Source organism: Octodon degus, unplaced genomic scaffold (assembly GCF_000260255.1).
Source record: "Octodon degus isolate 3935 unplaced genomic scaffold, OctDeg1.0 scaffold00129, whole genome shotgun sequence".
NCBI classification, from domain to species: domain Eukaryota; kingdom Metazoa; phylum Chordata; class Mammalia; order Rodentia; family Octodontidae; genus Octodon; species Octodon degus.
The window spans coordinates 1,183,063-1,200,321 of record NW_004524705.1 but is presented as its reverse complement, the minus strand read 5'-3'; the positions used below and the strand labels follow the sequence as shown (position 1 = coordinate 1,200,321).

Below are 17,259 nucleotides of genomic sequence, written 5' to 3'. Positions count from 1 at the left end.
AGTCTAACTGTGGTCTGAACTCAGGCTTCCAAAGAACATGACTTTGTTCAGCACGCTTCCGAAACACGCTGCACACTAGTTGTGCGGCAAAGGCAAAGGGCAGCATCTTCATTTCATAGGCGAAGGCTTTTGGGTCTCTACGCTAAGTGAACTGCTTTTTGTAAACAATCAGAAGCAAATTCTTACAGCAAGGTCACAAGCTGGGGTGAAAACACGAGGAAGGCTATTATTTTTCACCTTTGCACTTTTCTGTATGACTGACAGATTTCAGTGGGGAGGGAAGCTGAGAGGCTCAGGGAGAGCAGCAACACGGGAGACAGTGAAGGGCAGGAGCTGTTCTGGGCCGGCACAAGTAGGGAGCACGCGGGGCTCTCAACTGCGGCCAGGGTGACTGCAGGCCCGCAGAATGCACTGCACATGTGTATACGTGTCAGGTTCCAGGACCTTCGCATGCAGTGCCATCCCCAGTCCTCTTTAATTTATTTAACTTCTGAAACATGGTCTCAGTAAGTCACTAAGTTGCCCAGGCTGGGCCTGAACTTAAAATCCTCCTGCCTCACCCTAAAGTGCTGGGACTATGGGCATGCACCACTGCTGCCCACAAACGGGCTCTCCCTAAATGTGGCTTTCCTCGTCTTCGGAACAAGCTGGTCCTCCTAAAACTACTGTCCCCAGCACTGCTACCTGGCCAACATCCTCAATGCCAAGGGCCTTCATGTTCAGAATTTGGCCAAGTACATCCTGAGGCTCTGCCTGTCCCAGCGCCACAGGAGAGACTAAAAGGGCCCTCCCTGCTGTCCACTCCCTGGCATCACTGACCGCTCTGGGGATGCTGGCACTGAGCTTGCCTCGCACTGCATGGGAACAGCGGGACTCGACACACATCTACCATGCGGCTCTTCTCTGGTGAACCTCAAGTCCTAGACATTCAGTCCTGCTCTGGACAGGCCACCATGACTCTCAGAATGTCAAGCCAGGGAGCACCTTTCCCTGGGCAGCCAGCACAGAAAGCCAATAGCGACCCCAGGCCGTGTGCGCACAGTGAGCAGCTGGGGATCAGAATGGAGCAAACCCTCGCTCCCTGTGGCAATGAGAATAGTTTCCTTTTTAATTTAAGATAATCAATCCCAGTTACATATGATGTGTATTTTTCATACATTTATTTGTTATTTATCTTTTTGTTTAACCATGATTTTTACTAAACCAGAGCCTGATTACTTCAAAAAATAAAAAATAAATAAAATAATCCTTCTTTAGCAAGGCTTGCCTCCCCCTCGCCGGCTACAAGTCTCTACAGCTGTCTGAGGTGAAGGTGACATCTTCCCACTGGTCAGGCAGCCGCAGCAGTGGCGCCAGCCCAGCTGTGAGGACACAGGCAGACACACACTCACCAACACTTCTGAGCGGCTGCTTTTGGAGGGGAGTGCTAACTGAGGAGAGAAGACAGTCTCGCCCTGGCTCCTGAATGCAGACTGGATTAATTTATTTTCATCAATTCACAATACAAGCTACAAACTGACATAAAGAGCTCCTGCAGCCAGTTGCCACAGAAAGCGCGAGGAAAGGAAGGAGTGTGCCGCTCAGGGAGGCAGAAAACGAAACTGCAGCTTCTTCCAGAAATGTCAGGTGCAGTGTTCATCTAGAAGCCCGAGCAGCTGACAATCCTGTCGTCGTTGCTACTGGGGACGCAACCTGACCTTGCACGCACCCACATCTCGGACCTTTTATAGGCCAGGGCCCTGCTAAGTCACTGAGTGCCCCGGCTGGGCTCCCGCTCGCCTCCCCACCTCCACCCCCGGAGGGCTGGGATGCCGGTGGTGCACCACCACACCGATCCACGTTAATTTCACAACTGAGGATTCCTCAGTTTTCCTTGTGCACTCTGAACTGACAAGATAAAACCATAAGCTACAAAGAAGAATGGTGAAAGTAAGCACATTTTTGAAAAATATTTTAAAATCAATGAAATAACTTAAATTTTTCTCTTTGGTCAAAACTGCCATCAGGAAATAAGGGAGGAAAGCTGCCTCAGAGCTGAGCAAGCAGTCCCTGGGCGGGCAGCACACAGCTGTCACCGCAACCCCACTGGGAGAAAGCGGGCTCCACACCTACCTTCCAACCTTAACCCAGTCGGCGGGTATACAGGACACTGCGGAGTTCTTCACCTCAATCATGAACTAGAAGAAATACAAACAGACATTTAAATGGTAACCATTACAGTCCACTACAGTGCAACAACTGTGATAAATAGTCTAAGAATTCAAAGTAAATTTAGCACTGCTCTTGGGAGAGTTTATATATCTGAAGAGCAAATCTCATTCATTATGATAAAGCACAACTGAACAAATGTTTGTAATAAAATATATAAGTTGGGGCTTTCATGTTTATAACACTACATGCATACTAGAAATAGTGATTTTTTAATCAGTAGCCTATTTTATTTATTAGCATTAGATTGTTTTAAGAACGCTACTACTAGGCTGTGGTGGCACACACCCGTATCCAGCATTTGGGGGGCTGAGGCAAGGGGACCGCTTCAAGTTCAAGGCCAGCCAGAACTGAACAGTGAAACCCTGCCCCCCAAAACAACCAACACAAAACAGAGAACCCAATTACTCCACTCACATTGTTTCTAACAACAAAAATTTTAAACACTCATTTATTACACATTATACTATTCTTCTATTCTGAACAGAATAGGATTTTCTGCAATAGATTTTGAACAGGAACCTCAAGTCCAGAAGTACTTGCATACAGTCAGATCTGACTGCTCTACCTGCCAAAATCAGCCCTTTCCCTCATAGAGTTTGGTGTCATGGTTCACTTCTGGGGACCCTCTCCTCATCCATCCCCCACCCCCTGCAGCCTTCTCACCTCAAGCAGAAGCAGAAGGTGTCAAAGCTGGGTGGCTGTCACTAGTCTGGGATGGCTATAGTAACTGTTCTCACAATTGTTAGTCACACGTACATAGTTTCAGGTATTTATGTAATCGCACTAGCAATATCCAACTTGTTATAAATTTAATTTCCATTAATAGAATCACTGTAGCTTTTACATTAGTTATAACAGGAATTAGTGGCTAATTTTACCGATTTTCATCTTTATTATTTTTTTTATTTTTAGGGAAGGGTCTAGAGGATGTTCGGGGGTCTCACTGCTAGATCGGACTCTGGTGATCCGCCTGTTTACATCCTTCCAAGAGCTGGGATTACAGGTGCGCACCACCACACTCAGTCTCAACTGCCGTCTCAGTGTGCCCTGGGGGTGGGGTGGGCCAGCACAGCAGGCCCAGGGATCAAACCCCTGGCCCCTGCACCTGCTTGCAGACGCTTTAATCCGCTATTTGGCCGGCCCTGAGTTTCACCTTTAACAACAATTTTTCAATAATTTTGACACCCCCAAGTACAGAGACCTTGATACCCTCGCACAGTTACAAGGGCAACAACTAGAAACCCCCATGGCTGTGAGAAGTAACTGAAAAACGGTCGGAAAATAAATATAACCGGTGAGAAAGATAAAGCAACCTACACTGTACCGACAACTCTGCCAACTGGAGAGTCACCTTGAGAGCCCCCCTGGCCTTCTGATGCAGCACGTCGGGAGAAGGTGCACTGCAGAAGGCTCAGCTCCTGACAGCCCCGGGAGCCCATGGCACCCATACGAAGGGACAAACGGGCGCTGGTGACGAGGGGCCAGGAGGTGGGAAGAGACTCGCAGAACCATGCACATCATCAACCCCTTCACACAGCAATCAGCTCATTCACAGCCACTTCCAGAGGAGATGAGTCAGAAAGCCCCAGGACTTCTTGGAGGCTCCGGCCCCCAGGGGACCTCCACACAGGCATGAGTGGCACCCACAGGTGCGCAGTCCCTGGCCGAAGGCCCTCCTGTGAGCAGTACACTCGAGCTTTCTTCTCTCCTGCCCTGGCTGTATGAGATGTGATCAAACACTGCGGTGAATAACCCTTCCAAGGCCAGTGAGATAGTTCAGCGCTTTAAAGTACCTGCTTAGGCAAGTTTAGGCAAGCGCGCGGGGACCGCGGCTCCATCGCTAGCACCACGTGCCAAGGCGGGCTGAGCCCCCCCCCCCCCGCAAAAAAAACTTCCACTGAAGGCCACATTGCCACGGATCTCCTCCAAGTCCCCTCGTCCCACGGCTCTGGCCACTGGCTACAGCAACTCTCAGAGCCGCTTCCTGGGCATCTCTGGTTACACAGCCCTGGCTGCCTTTATGTCCTAAACTGACTCAAACTGTTTCTCTTTCATGGCCATTCTTCTGGGGCACAGCAGGAGTCACACGGCACCAAAGCAGGGGAGGACACAGTGTCACACTGTGGGGAGCCTGCCTTTCGTGATCAGCTATCCCACCAAGACTTGCGAGAGGACGCCAGCCCTGCCTCAGAGGGCAGCAGCGCTCACAGGACACAGGTGTCAGAAGCCAAGGGGAGCTTTTGCAGGGAGACCTAGGACACTGTCTTTTATTGTAATATACTTGCAAAATTTAAACATTACTGTATGTTTTTTACCATACCATGTACAATATGGAAGTTTCTACCTATTCTGTTTTTCAAACATCCTAAGCATGATCGATCAGCCAGGCTTTTTGTTCAAGGACTAACACTGGAAAATTATACACTGCCCAGAAACAACCGCGAGTTCTCCTGGTTACTCTTTCCCTACGAGCCCTGAGGTATGGGTGGGCGGTAGCAACTCCACGAGCCCTGCGGAGCTCACTGCCTGAACCCCAGCCATTTTGCCAGCTCAGCCCGCTGCCCCCTCATTCCCTGTTGGGACGTCCGCTCACCCAGCACCTGCCTCTGGCTCTCCAAGCACCAAACCCAACCTGCTCCCCTCCCTCCACTTTCTCACCTTCTTACACATTTTCTACTCAGCAGATTTAACAAGAAGCCCATAGTTTGAACACAAACAGCAGATTTCTGGATGCATCGCCTGCTATGAGTTAATACTCACTTTCCCAAGGTTATCCTGAGTATTTACTTCCTTTTCCCTTACAAATACTTCTGCTTATCAGGACTGTTCCAAGCACTGCCCCAGACCTCAGGTTCAGATAATCTCTACAGACACAAAGGGTGGCCGGGACAGCCACAGAAGCCGCGGACTTCGGGAAGTGACATCAGTGTCTTTCTGAGTCTCTTCTGAGCGCACACTTTCGGGCCGTCCCACATTACGGCCTGGCGCAATAGTGAGGGCACCAGCTGGCAGCTGGTGCCGACAGGCGTGGCAGAAGACGGCCAAGATGTAGCGGGCTGGCACACTCGTCTGCCCAGGCTTAGCAACAGTGAGGTCCATGTTCTACACAGGAATGCTTCAGTTCAGTCTTCAGAATTGTGACAAAAGCCACAGGTACAGAAATACAATTTCAGACAGGATAGAGGAGCCCAAGTTCAGGTTAAAAAGAGCTGCCCTCCCTGACTTCTCAGAATAATCCTTCTGGATGCACCTGACCTTACTCTTTTAAGTAATGCTAAATAAGTTACTTTCCAAAGCCTTTAATCTGTTTTTAAAACAGAACCTGACTATAGGAATTCTGAGTATTTAGAATTCATTAGATATTTGAATAGAATCATTATTTCTTTTAAAAAATTATAAAATAATATTGCATTAATGTAGCAATGCAAATCTAGGATAGACTGTTAAAAAAACATAGCAGGATTCATGCCATCAGGAATAACTAGAAAAATCTCTTTCTCAAACTGGTCATCCTGACCTACCTAAGTTAGAGATTGTGAAAAAGTAACGAGTCCTTCCTAACCATGTATAACTATTACTCAAGCTCCATCCTGGACTTTCCCTTAAACATCAACGCTGCACTCAAAAACGTGTAACCAGTTCTTGTGAAGTCTTTATCATTTTCTCCCATTGCTGCTTCAAAGCTGCCAACTGAAGCCAAGGCTGTCCTCCAACACTCAAGCTTTGTTTTAGTTGTGACAATACAGACTCTAAAGTGACTGGATTCTACCAGATTCAATCCACAGTGTCCTTGATTCCTGGGGCTGGCAGCAGTGACTGGAAGGAAACAATGGCCCGTCAGGCGGACGGGCCAGCAGGCAGGCTGGGGCCACTGTGACCCTGGGCGGCTCGGCTAGCACTCCAGTCCTTGCTTTCCTTCCCAGCAACACTGAACAACCCGTTCTCTGCTGCCCAAGGGCCCCAGCTGCCTAACGGATAAGGCCCTGGCCTCAGCCGCTGTACTGGAATTTAAGATGTACGTGTAAAGCACCAGCACACTTCTCACATTCAACCTGTGCTAGGTAGCAGTGACTGCGCCCCGGGTGCACAGTGCTGCGTGACCGGGAAGTGCTTCGCCTGTCTAGCTTGGCTGCTCTCCGTGGCGGGACCCCTCCACAGGCATACCCCTAAGTGGCAGAGCTGGCCGCTGGGCCGAGGGCTCCTCGCACAACACCAAGCAGCCTCTCCATCCTCTCACTGCTGGTACCAAGGCCACCGTGGTGAAGTGACTGTTGCGGGGGCCGGGGAGATGGTTCAGTAGAATAAGCGCTTGCCTGGCAAGCATAAGGACCTGAGTTCAATCCCCAGTTCTGCCAAAAAAAAAAAGAACTGACTGTCACCACTGAACCAGAGCTATGGTTCTCAGGTTACTGTTTCCTTCACAATGTCATGGTCACACAGTGAAACAAGAGATGAGATTATATATTTGGTGTTTGGAAGGTAACGTACAGACAGTGTGAAATCATGAGTATTACCTAAATACAGTCAAATCACTTCTTGTTATATATACATGGAGCTCTAGGGCTGGCTAAATAGCTCAGCGGATTAAAGCAACTGCAAGCAGGCGCAGGGCCTGGGGTTGCATCCCTGGGCCTGTCATGCCGGCCCCGCCCATGGGGCACGCTGAGCCAGCGACTGAGACTAGGTGTGGTGGTACGCGTGTGTAATCCCAGCACTTGGGAGGCTGTAAACAGGCAGATCACTCACTATGAGTCTGATCTAGAAGTGAGACCCTGAACACCCTGTAGACCCTTCCCTAAAATACAGAAAAAAAAATTTTTTTAAATAAAGAAAATAAATAAATACAGAGCTCTAAGTGGAACATGTTTTATGAAATATCTGCCCAAGTACATCTTCATAATTTTAAGAAAAACAGGCTAATTTAAATCAGTGGTAAATCTTTTAAATATCCAATGTATAAATATTTTAATAAATGCTATTATTTACAATACTTTAACCATACAATTGCCATCTTTTGGTAAAATACATAAAATAATATTAAGATATCTGATTTGAAATTAAAGTTTGCCTCAAAAGAAAAATAACTATTTCTTAAAAATCTTGAGTGAAATGATCTTCCCAATGAAGTATAGTTTCTCAAATTCTGGCAGCTAGAATCTACATTTAACATAAGGCACCACAACGACCTGCCTCAGGACTGAGAATGGAACTAAAGGTGTGGCCACAATGGGAAAGTGTTTCTCCCCCATCCCTGGGTCCAACCTCCAGCACAACAATGAAAAAGCAGTATCTCCTTTTTCTGAGATATTAATTCAGATATTAATATAAACTGTGAACCCAAGTACTCATTCCACAAAACACCCTAGGCTTATGGACGACTCACCAAGCGCAGGATTTCAGGCTAATTTTGTTTCTGATTCTTTCAGACCAGTTCAGCATCAGTAAACCAGGATCTCTCTCCTGGCCCCAGGCTAGGTGAACTCTCTTAATTACTATTCACAATAAGCAAAATTTTCTACTACATAATTTAAGAGAGAACACCAAAACTCATATAACATTAAGTTGCATGAATTTATCATGAGACTAATAAAACACTGTTAGTAAAATATTTCTTATGGAAACAAGTTATTACAACACATTTCCAAGGAACAAATTTTTGAAAACTGATTCTTAGCTACCACCCTCAGATTTTTGTCTACATTTTAAAATACCTTTTCTATTCACTGCAAGCTGATGCAAAAGTAAAGCGCATTTGATGTTACCTCCTGTCCTGAAACTGTCACGTACTGCGCTGAAGGGTTTTTTAGTATTTTTCGTATTTCTTGCAAATGTGTTTGGATCTTGACAGTAACTTCTTGAATTTCATCTTTCCTCTTTTTTATTAAAGGGAAGTTGGAAAGGTCTTTGAATAATTCCGTTTTATCCCCAATCCTAAAATATAAAAAAAAAAAAGCAATCCATACATTGATGCATATTAATTAAACCAGTGCTCAGTCCCTTTGTGCAGAATGAAGAGCAACCAAAAGGCTCGAGGCAGGAAGGCGGTTTCTAATTCCAGCCCCGCCGCTCAGGATTTACGGGGCCACTTCTTGAGTCCTGAGGACTGACAGAATGGCCCATTTTCCCTGGGCGTCTGTAGGATCCCACAGTGAAGCCGAGAGGTAAAATCCATCTCTGGCTCTTGCCTACTCAGAAAACAAAGACATACGTGAACATCAGCTCAGCCTTTCACCTGCAGCTCTCCTGGGATGCGCCGCACAGTGACAGCCGTCAGAGGGCAGCTCCCAAACATAGACTCTACGTAGAAGGCAGACTGGGAATATCGAGGAAATGAGCAGAGAAGCCACCTGACGTGGGATTCTGAGCTAAAGAGTAGCGCCTCCTCGGCGCTGCCTGGCTGGCTCCGGGTCCTCACCGCAGCTAGGCACACGGCGAAGCACCGAGCTGTCCTGCGGGCAGCTGCTAAGCGCAGACAGCAAAGTAGCACCTTTCAGAGTGGCGGAATTTCTAGTATCCAACCTCATTTCCATTGCACTGTATTCTAGCCACTTCTATCACCATTCTAGTGAAGACAGAGAAGCACACATCACCAGCAGGGCTATGCTCCCTCCTGGAAAGGAACATCTGAGCACTCAGTACTTACTTGGCAGCCGCTTCATTTAGCGTCTTTAAGTAGTATTCCACTGGACTGAGGAGCTCGGGGACCTCTAAAATACATGTCTGGAGCAAATGTGACTGTACATGAGAATTCACTGCGGGTGTCAGCGCCTGTAACTCGGACTTCAGGTGATGGAGGGTTTTGACGATCAAGAAGAACTCCTGGGTGGAACACTGAGCGGAGAAGGATCTTTTACAGACAGCACAAGATGCATGTAGGTGAAGCCTCCCTAGCAATGTTTCACAAGTTAGAATAAAGACAAGATTTCTGAACTAGTTAGATTGCTGAACTCCTAATGAGATTAAGCATGTAAAATGCTTTCAGGCTATATAAGAAAATGATGTGAGCAGGGGAGAGAACCCATACATGGTTGGAATATTTCATTTTAAAATACACTGTTTACGACTTCTTTGCTATGAGGGCTCTGTCAAACACATGAAAGACAACGCTAAGGAACACAGAGACATCAAAGGGAAAGACAGACTTCTCCCGCCTACAGCAGGCTCTTCAAAGGCACACGAAAACCATGAGCGAAGGCCCACCAAACACCATGTAGCTCATAGAGAGGATTACAACAACCTCGTGTTAACTTCACACACAAAGATAAGCCAATTAAAGCTACAGGGTAGCATCTTTCACCTGTCAGAGTATCAGAGACTGAAAAAAAAGCTTGATCATAACCATGTCACATGGCTAGAAATAAAAGGCACCTTTATACATCATTAATAGGAGCATAACCTTTCTGAAGAGCACACCTGGCTCGTTGTCATGATTTTTAAAATGTACATATCCTTCGACCAAGCAAGCCTACTTCAAAATATTTATCTTAAAACATACTTTAATAAGTAGTGAAAAAAACTGTGTATCAGAGCCTTTAACATAATATTATCTATAATACTAAAAAGATAAAAACAAATATCTACTGATTGGAATCTTACTAAGAAAAAACTATAAAATAGTTAAAAATTAAGAAATATTGTTTAAATGCCATAATTTCAACATATATTAAATGCACACTACATGCTTATACCATATGCACCACATGTATTTCTATACCGCCACAGCCGCACTTCCTGATCTTTGAAACAATCCCTGTTAACTGAAGCACACAGAAGCACCCTGGAAGGGGACCATGCGACTTACTCTGCTTATGGACAGGGGACACAGACAGGTGGCAGAAGGACTCTGCACTCTGTCTTGTATCACAAGAGCACTACAGCTGCTTATGCACTGAGACAGTCTACACTGGCACTCTGGTGGAGAGGGGGGTGGAGGGCACACACCTCATTTCTGTCTGCCTTGAAACTATAGTCAAGATAGGTATCAAATGCACAAAGCCACAAGAATGACACAGACAGGAGGCAACTGAAACTGTGAGGAGGAGTGATTAATTTACCCTGCCCCTGTGCCCTCTAGCCACTGATAACCTGCTCTCTCCTTCCTATGAAAGACGTGCAGCCCAGGGAAGTGCTGAAAGGTTGTCTGCACCATGGCTGGGCCGCCGAGGGCCGAGGAGCCACTGGCATGGTGCGCAGCTGATGGCTGAATGGCGGTTCGGAGGCCAGGGCTGCCCCCGGCTCCCAGAACGCACAGTGGACAGAGAGAGGCTAGCAGGGCTTCCCAAGAAACCAGAAAGTCTCTCTTACATGGCCAACAAAACTCTCTGTCAGTATCTGTACTGTCTGTAAAAAGCTGATCTCCAACTTTTAAAAAATGCTAAGACACCTAGGAAAAAATCTAAAAGGAAATAGAAGGACCAAAGCAACACTAAGCTCAGCAGGAACAGACCTTGTTTTAGTAGGGAGAAAAGTACCTAAAATATTAGTAATATCCTTGGTAAAACAGAAAATGTTGTAACCATATAATAAAACTGAAAAGCTGTTTATAGAACTTAAAAGTTCAGTAGAGAGCAGGAGCCGGGGGCCCCGCCCCTGGGGCACACTGAGAGATGGGGTGTGGTGGTGTGCACCTATAATCCCAGCTCTTGGGAGGCTGTTAATAGGAGAATCACTATGAGTCTGATCTAGTAGTGAGACCATGAACACCCTGCAGACCCTTCCCTAAAATAAAAATAAAAATAAAATAAATTTGGCAGAGAGGTAGAAGATAAAAACAAAATCTCTAAGAAGATTAAAGCAAAATATAAAGACAGGAAAAATACAGACGGCAAAGATAATCAGATCCATTAATTCAAGTGAAAGAAAAAAAGTCAGGAAAATAACCCATAGCAGCAAGCTTTAGGCTGAGACATTAAAGGGCACCACATGACGGATGAAAACAGACACGAGCACAGCAAATGACGAGAACTTCTGCAACATGGCCATGAACAGAACACCTCCCAACTTCTAGCACAGGGGAGAGCAGGAGGAAACAAAGAAATGCTGCATACAGACTCGGGAGCCAGTCTTCGTGTGGGCAAGGGCACATTAGCACCAGGAGAGAAGACAATGCCCGCAGCTGCACAGGAAAGGACGTGGCCTTGGTCGGCATGCCCACGAGGACGAATCAGGAAGCATGGGGGGCACAGGTGTCTGCGGGGCTGGCCACCTAGGCCACATACTGAGGGGAAGACACATGGGATGTGGGGGCATCCAGAGAAAGAAGCACAAGCGCACCCCACAACTGGCCGCCATCTCTGGACCGCAGAGACAGGGGTCTGCGGTCTCCTGGGCCCTGCAGACATGGCTCCAGGACCCGGGGCGGTCGGCCACTGCGGGCAGCGCCGCTGATGTGTGAGCTGCCTGAAACACCCCTGAAGGTTGACACACACTCCCTTCGGTTCCGTTCCTCTAGGGAACCTCAGGGTGCGCCATAATCTATGTCCTACGCTTTATAGTCAATCAAATAGGAGAACGGAACAGAGACTTTTTAGCTGTAATACTTCAAAATATTTTCCTCCCAGCACCGCCAGCCCCCTCACGGACACTGCTGGGACACATGCCGCCCGCGAAGCAGGGACACTAAAGAGAAGAAAAGGCCCTGCTCCGCTCACCAGCACACCGTGTGGTGGGTACTCTGCACCATGCCGGGTCAGAAGCTCCAAGAGGCAGCTCTCTGCCAGGAAAACTGGGCTAACAGCCCCCTCAAAAAATGTCTTCAGATAAAAAAGAATTTTACTTACACTGGTATCTGCAAAATAGATTAGACTAAGAACATCCTTAAGTAAACATCACTAGCCACAGGAGGTGAAGTAAATTCTGAAGAAGAGACTGGGCCCAACTGAAGAAGCATGAGCTCAGAGCACTTCTCTAAAGCCCACACGGCCCCAGGGCCACCGCAGGCCGCTGCTGCACGCCACACAGGCGGAGTGTGGGAGTGTTTCAGTCAACGGTCAATCAATGACATTCTAGCGAAAGTAAAAACGCAAAAATCACCATTTTCAATATAATGCGGTTTGCTATGGAGACTGAACTCAGGGCCTTCGCAGTGCCTCCCCAGTTCTTTATTTTTTATTTTGAGATAAGGGCTAAGTCACTAAATAGAGAAACTGCTAATTTTTCAAGCCTTAACTGAGATCCTTCTGCTTTAGCCTCCCAGAGAGATGGGATTTCAGGCATGCACTAGTATGTCTGATTTCAATATAATTTTTTTAATAATAATCTTACATAATTATCATAATTCGAGAGGGAAGAAAGGACTTTTTGGAGGCGTCTGTCTTTGGGCTTCCATTATTCACTTCAGGCTGGTCCTGAATCTACTTTGTAGCCTGGGCTGGCCTTGAACGCACAGAGATCCTTCTGCCTCATCCTCCCAAGTACTAGGATTATAGGTGTGCATCACCACCCTGGCTCATTTAAGTCAGCAAAAGGAGTTGAAGGAAAGCTAACTGAGGGCCTGAGTGCTGCCTGAGCCTCTTCAGCCAGCTCCTGTGAGCTGCGAGGGGCTGAGCGCTGTTCACAAGGTGGCTGCTCTGTGGTGCCTCCTGCTTCATCCACACCCAGCTGCAAGCATCTGGGAGAATGCTCAGGACTGAGCCCATGCACGGCTGGGCACTGGCACAACCACCTGCACAGGGGTGCCGGGCTCTTCCGGGCTGGGCAGGAGACTCTTCTGCAGACAATACCCCGGAAATCTCCCCCTCCTGGCCTCGGCAAAGTGCTGTCACCCTCGTGCAGATCCACCAGCCTCAGTGGGTATCTGTCGCCTTCCCGCAGTTAGCACAGATCTTAGGAACAGGCACTACTTTCTACAACTCGAACCTAAAGCCTTACTAATTTTACTTTGCCCCAGGCCCGCTCTGATGGGTGCTCCACCGTCGCCCCACAGCATCTGCTCCCTGCACAACCAGAGGCCCAGGGACCCAGTCTGGGACTCTGCACACGCTCCTCAGCGCCATGGGAGCCATATGCAGTGGTGCGGCTGCACCCGCAGCAGGCGCTGCTTAGAGCGGAGCACTGTCACAGCGCGGAGCCGAGCCCCCGCCACGCAACACAGCTGCAAGCGCAGCCGTCTGCACCAAGGGCTGCCGGGGCCACTGGCCCGCCCCCTTCTCAGGCTTCTCCAGGCGCATTCCTGACTCCTGTGCAAACAGGGAGACAGTGAGACACCACCAGGGACGGCCTCCTCCTGCTGAGTCATGGTCCCCTTCAGGTGGATATTTTTGAAACTCCACAACCAGAGCACACTGGTCACTTCCTAAATAAGTCAGACTGGAACTGCTGGCAGTCAGGAAACTTCTCTAAATGCACATGCCTCACGAGAGGCAGACACCAGGCAGCTTAAGGCCAGGCCAGGAGCTGTAGCAGAAATCACAGCAGCCAGGACTGGCTCTGTCAGCCCGGTGAGCCAGACACGGGGGCCTCACTCTTCCGACCTGTAATTCAGAGAACAGCAGCTCAGGCCCACTTCCTGATGAACGAAGGTCTCTGACATGTGTCAGTGTTCTTTTTTTTTCTGGAGGACTGGGGACAGAACCCAGGGCCTGTGCACTGAGCTCTACCCCGACACGTTCTGTGTCTTCCGTTGAGGCAGGCTCTCGCCACGCTGCTAAGCCACCCAAGAAGGCTCAGGCTTGAGCTCTTCCTGCCTCTCCCTGCAAGAAGGCCTGGAGCCTGGAGATGCGCTGACTGGGGGTTAACACGCATGCTCACACGCATGCACACGCCCGTGGTCAGGGGCCTGGACCGTGGGAGTTCAACTTAAGACTTTCAGGCCAGCTTCGGCAAGTGCCAGCAAAACACCACAAAAGACAGAAAAATGGGGCACAGGGTGAGGCACATGGATGGATGCGTGAATTCTCTTGGTAAGCCAAGTGTTCTTGGGCAGGACTCACACCCCAAGAAAACTTCAGGGGTAAAAAAAGGCCTCAAAAAAGTAAGCACGAGGGTCGACCAGATAGTTCGACTTAGGCAGACGCAGGAACTGGGGTTCAATCTCTAGCATGCTGTGCTGGCCCCATCTCCGGAGTACTCTGTGATGGCAACTGAGACTAGGTGTGGCTGCGCATGCCTATAATCCCAGCACTTGGGAGACTGAAAACAGGAGAACCACTATGAGTCCAACCTTCAGTGGAATAAGTGCTTGCCTAGCAAGCACAAGGGCCTGAGTTCTATCCCTGGTTCTGAAAAAAAAAAAAAGAATGAGTCCAACCTGTGCAGCGAGACCCTGTAGACCCTGTACTAAATACATTATAAAAGAGGCAGGAGAGATGGCTCAGTAGAATAAGCACTTGCCTGGTAAGTGCAAGGGCCTGAGTTCAACCCCGTTTCTGCCAAAAAAAAAAGTAAACACTAATGAAAAGTTGGTCACACGTAAAATCTGGCCATAGAGATTATTCTTCAATGTTACTAGACTAGCAAGGAATTATGTTGGAGCAAAAGATAAAACCTGCTTGTGAAAAGAAGCAACCAAGGGGGAAGTGCAGTAAGCAGTCACGACAGTCATGTCAACACGGCAGCATCCAAAAACACAGCCACAACATGCAGGCAGGGTCGGTAAGACACAAACGCGCGCTGCAGCGCCCAAGGCCACATCACCTGGCCGACATGACAGCCGTGCCAGGAAGGAGAGCAGAGGAGCCACACCGTCTCAGGGCCAAGGCGTTTCCAAGAATGAAAGGAGGAATGAGTGGGCACGACTTCAGCAAAACAGCAAAAGCACTCAAAACTTACTGATGATTATTACAAATATAATTAATCCCTCTTTTTAAAATTTTAGTAATATCTATCTATCTATCTATCTATATATCTATATCTGTATCTACATCTATCTATCTATATATACATTTACTACAGGGTCTCACTACACAGATCAGACTCTAGCAGTCCTCCTGTTGTCAACCTCCCAAGAGCTAGGATTACAGGTGCATGCCACCACGCCCAGTCTCAGTCAGCATCTCAGCAAGCCTCAGGGACAGCACCAGCACAGCACGCTGGGATTAAACACACACACACCGTCCTCCAGGGAGGAGCCATGAGGCCTGCAGCTACCCAACCCTGATCCCTGCGCCTGCCTGAACAGGCGCTTTAGTCTGCTGAGCTATCTGGCTGGCCCTAGTATTATCTTGATGGGAAATTATTTACCTGTGTGGAAAATTCTTGTCAGAACTCTCACTTAAATTGTAAAATTAAGTGATAAAAATCAAAATACTACTTCTGGGCTGGGGTGATAGCTCAAAGGTGTAAGCACCTGCTTGGCAAGTGCCAGCCCTAGAACCAGGCATGGTAGTGCACACCTATAATCCGAGCCCTAAGGAGGCTGAGACAGGAGGATCACTTCGAGTCCACACTGTGTAGTGAGAGCCTGTATCAAAAATAAAATAAAAATACTGGTTCTGACTCCTGCACTACGTAAATGTCTGGACACCACCAGCTGCCACACTGTGGCTTTCCTGCTGGCCCAGTCACACAAGCAGCTGCTCTGAAGCCACAGCCTCAGCCTTCTCCTTCCTACAACAGCACGTCTGGGAGCTTCCCATTTCGACAACAGTCAGCACTCTGAGGATAAAGCAGAATGTCTGTATTATCACAGAGGGGCCTCTGGACATGCTGCCATCACTCAAATGGGGAAACTACTGCTCAAAATGTAAAACTCAGAAAACCTTATTGTGTGCAGCTACAATTTCTAAAGTCTCAGCTAACTGCTGGATTCTCTCATGCTACCTGCAAGATTTTATAAAATTCTACCAAAATTACAGTGCTCTGGAGGACATACACACACACACCGTCCTCCAGGGAGCAGCCATGAGGCCTGCAGCTACCCAACCCCGCAACCCCGTCACACTCACTTTCTTGTGGTAAATGCTGCCAAGTCCGCGCTCGAGGTCAGGCAGCTTCTGCAGCTGGCTTTCTAGCTGGTTGAACACACTGGGCTCTGAGTGCAGCACTTCGGAGACGGCATCCAGCCGGGCGTTGATCTCGCTGTGAGGGCCAACAGCGTGGGGTCAGTAGGTGGCAGTCCCGCCTGAGCACCAGGGCTGGGCAAGCCATGAGATGTTCCCCACTTTGGCCCTCCTGCTCCCCTCCTGCGGGGCACTAGGAGACCATCAGTGGGCAGAGACCAGCCCTCAGGGCACTCAGAACTCACCCCCAGCCCCCTGCAGTCTGGGGCACTGGGCCCTGGGTCCCACTCTGTGAAGGGGACAACTTGTGGCCAGCCTACAGACTACTACTGTCCTCTCCCTCTTGGGCTTGAAGGCTGGATGCTCACAGTGCTATGGGGACCAGAGCTGAGGAGGACACTGCCCTCCTGCAGGCCACATGGGAACTGCAGGGCTCCCCACACTCACACACAGGATGGGGCCCCCGTGACCTCAGGGCATGACAGGCCCACAGAGAGCAAGATGTCCCCTGGCAGGGTGATTGAAAAGCTCAAGTGGCAGTCACAGTAGAGACGGAACAAAGACACAAAGTGCAGAGGACAATACATCTGCAGACACAGAGATGAGGGTTTTGCCGATGGCCACCCCTTTGTGGTAGGCCCCTGGGGAAACTCAAATGGGCGCACACTGACCTAGCACTCACCCATCGGCACATGCAGGTGCCCAATCCCGCACTAGGGGTGATGGCGGCAGGTGACCTTACGCATGGGGGGAGCAGAGGGGCAGCCAAACACTGGGTGGGCCCAGGGCCTCAGAAGACTTTTGCAATGTAGGTGAGAGGATGGAAGAATGCAGACACCAGAAACCGCATGGACACGTGCATCTCCACAGCTGTGCTGGTGTCAGCATGCTGCTGCACGGGGCAAGGTCTATGCTGCTGGCTGGATGGCACTTAGCAGTGTCCTTGTCTCTTGGCACCCAAAATGGTAACATCCCCTCGCCCCACACAGGCCTGTCCCAACTTTGGGACTCACTCTTGCATCCTCCATGCAGAACATGACAGGCTCTGTGCCATTCCCAAGGGGTGACTCCCCCAGCCCTCTGCTTTCTCTCCCCTTACCGCCCTGGCCTC

At 48.8% G+C, this 17,259-nt stretch overlaps 1 protein-coding gene across 1 annotated transcript in view; it reads right to left on the bottom strand.

Annotated features, from left to right (window-relative positions):
- Msh3 (mutS homolog 3) overlaps window positions 1-17,259 on the bottom strand; it is a 132,026-nt gene that overhangs the window by 56,989 nt on the left and 57,778 nt on the right. The window contains exons 12-15 of the mRNA XM_012516845.2: window positions 16,095-16,227; window positions 8,855-9,042; window positions 7,974-8,142; window positions 2,121-2,177 (exon numbers count right to left, since the gene is read on the bottom strand). Coding sequence (XP_012372299.1) covers window positions 2,121-2,177; window positions 7,974-8,142; window positions 8,855-9,042; window positions 16,095-16,227 — 547 coding nt within the window. The remainder of the gene's footprint in view (window positions 1-2,120; window positions 2,178-7,973; window positions 8,143-8,854; window positions 9,043-16,094; window positions 16,228-17,259) is intronic.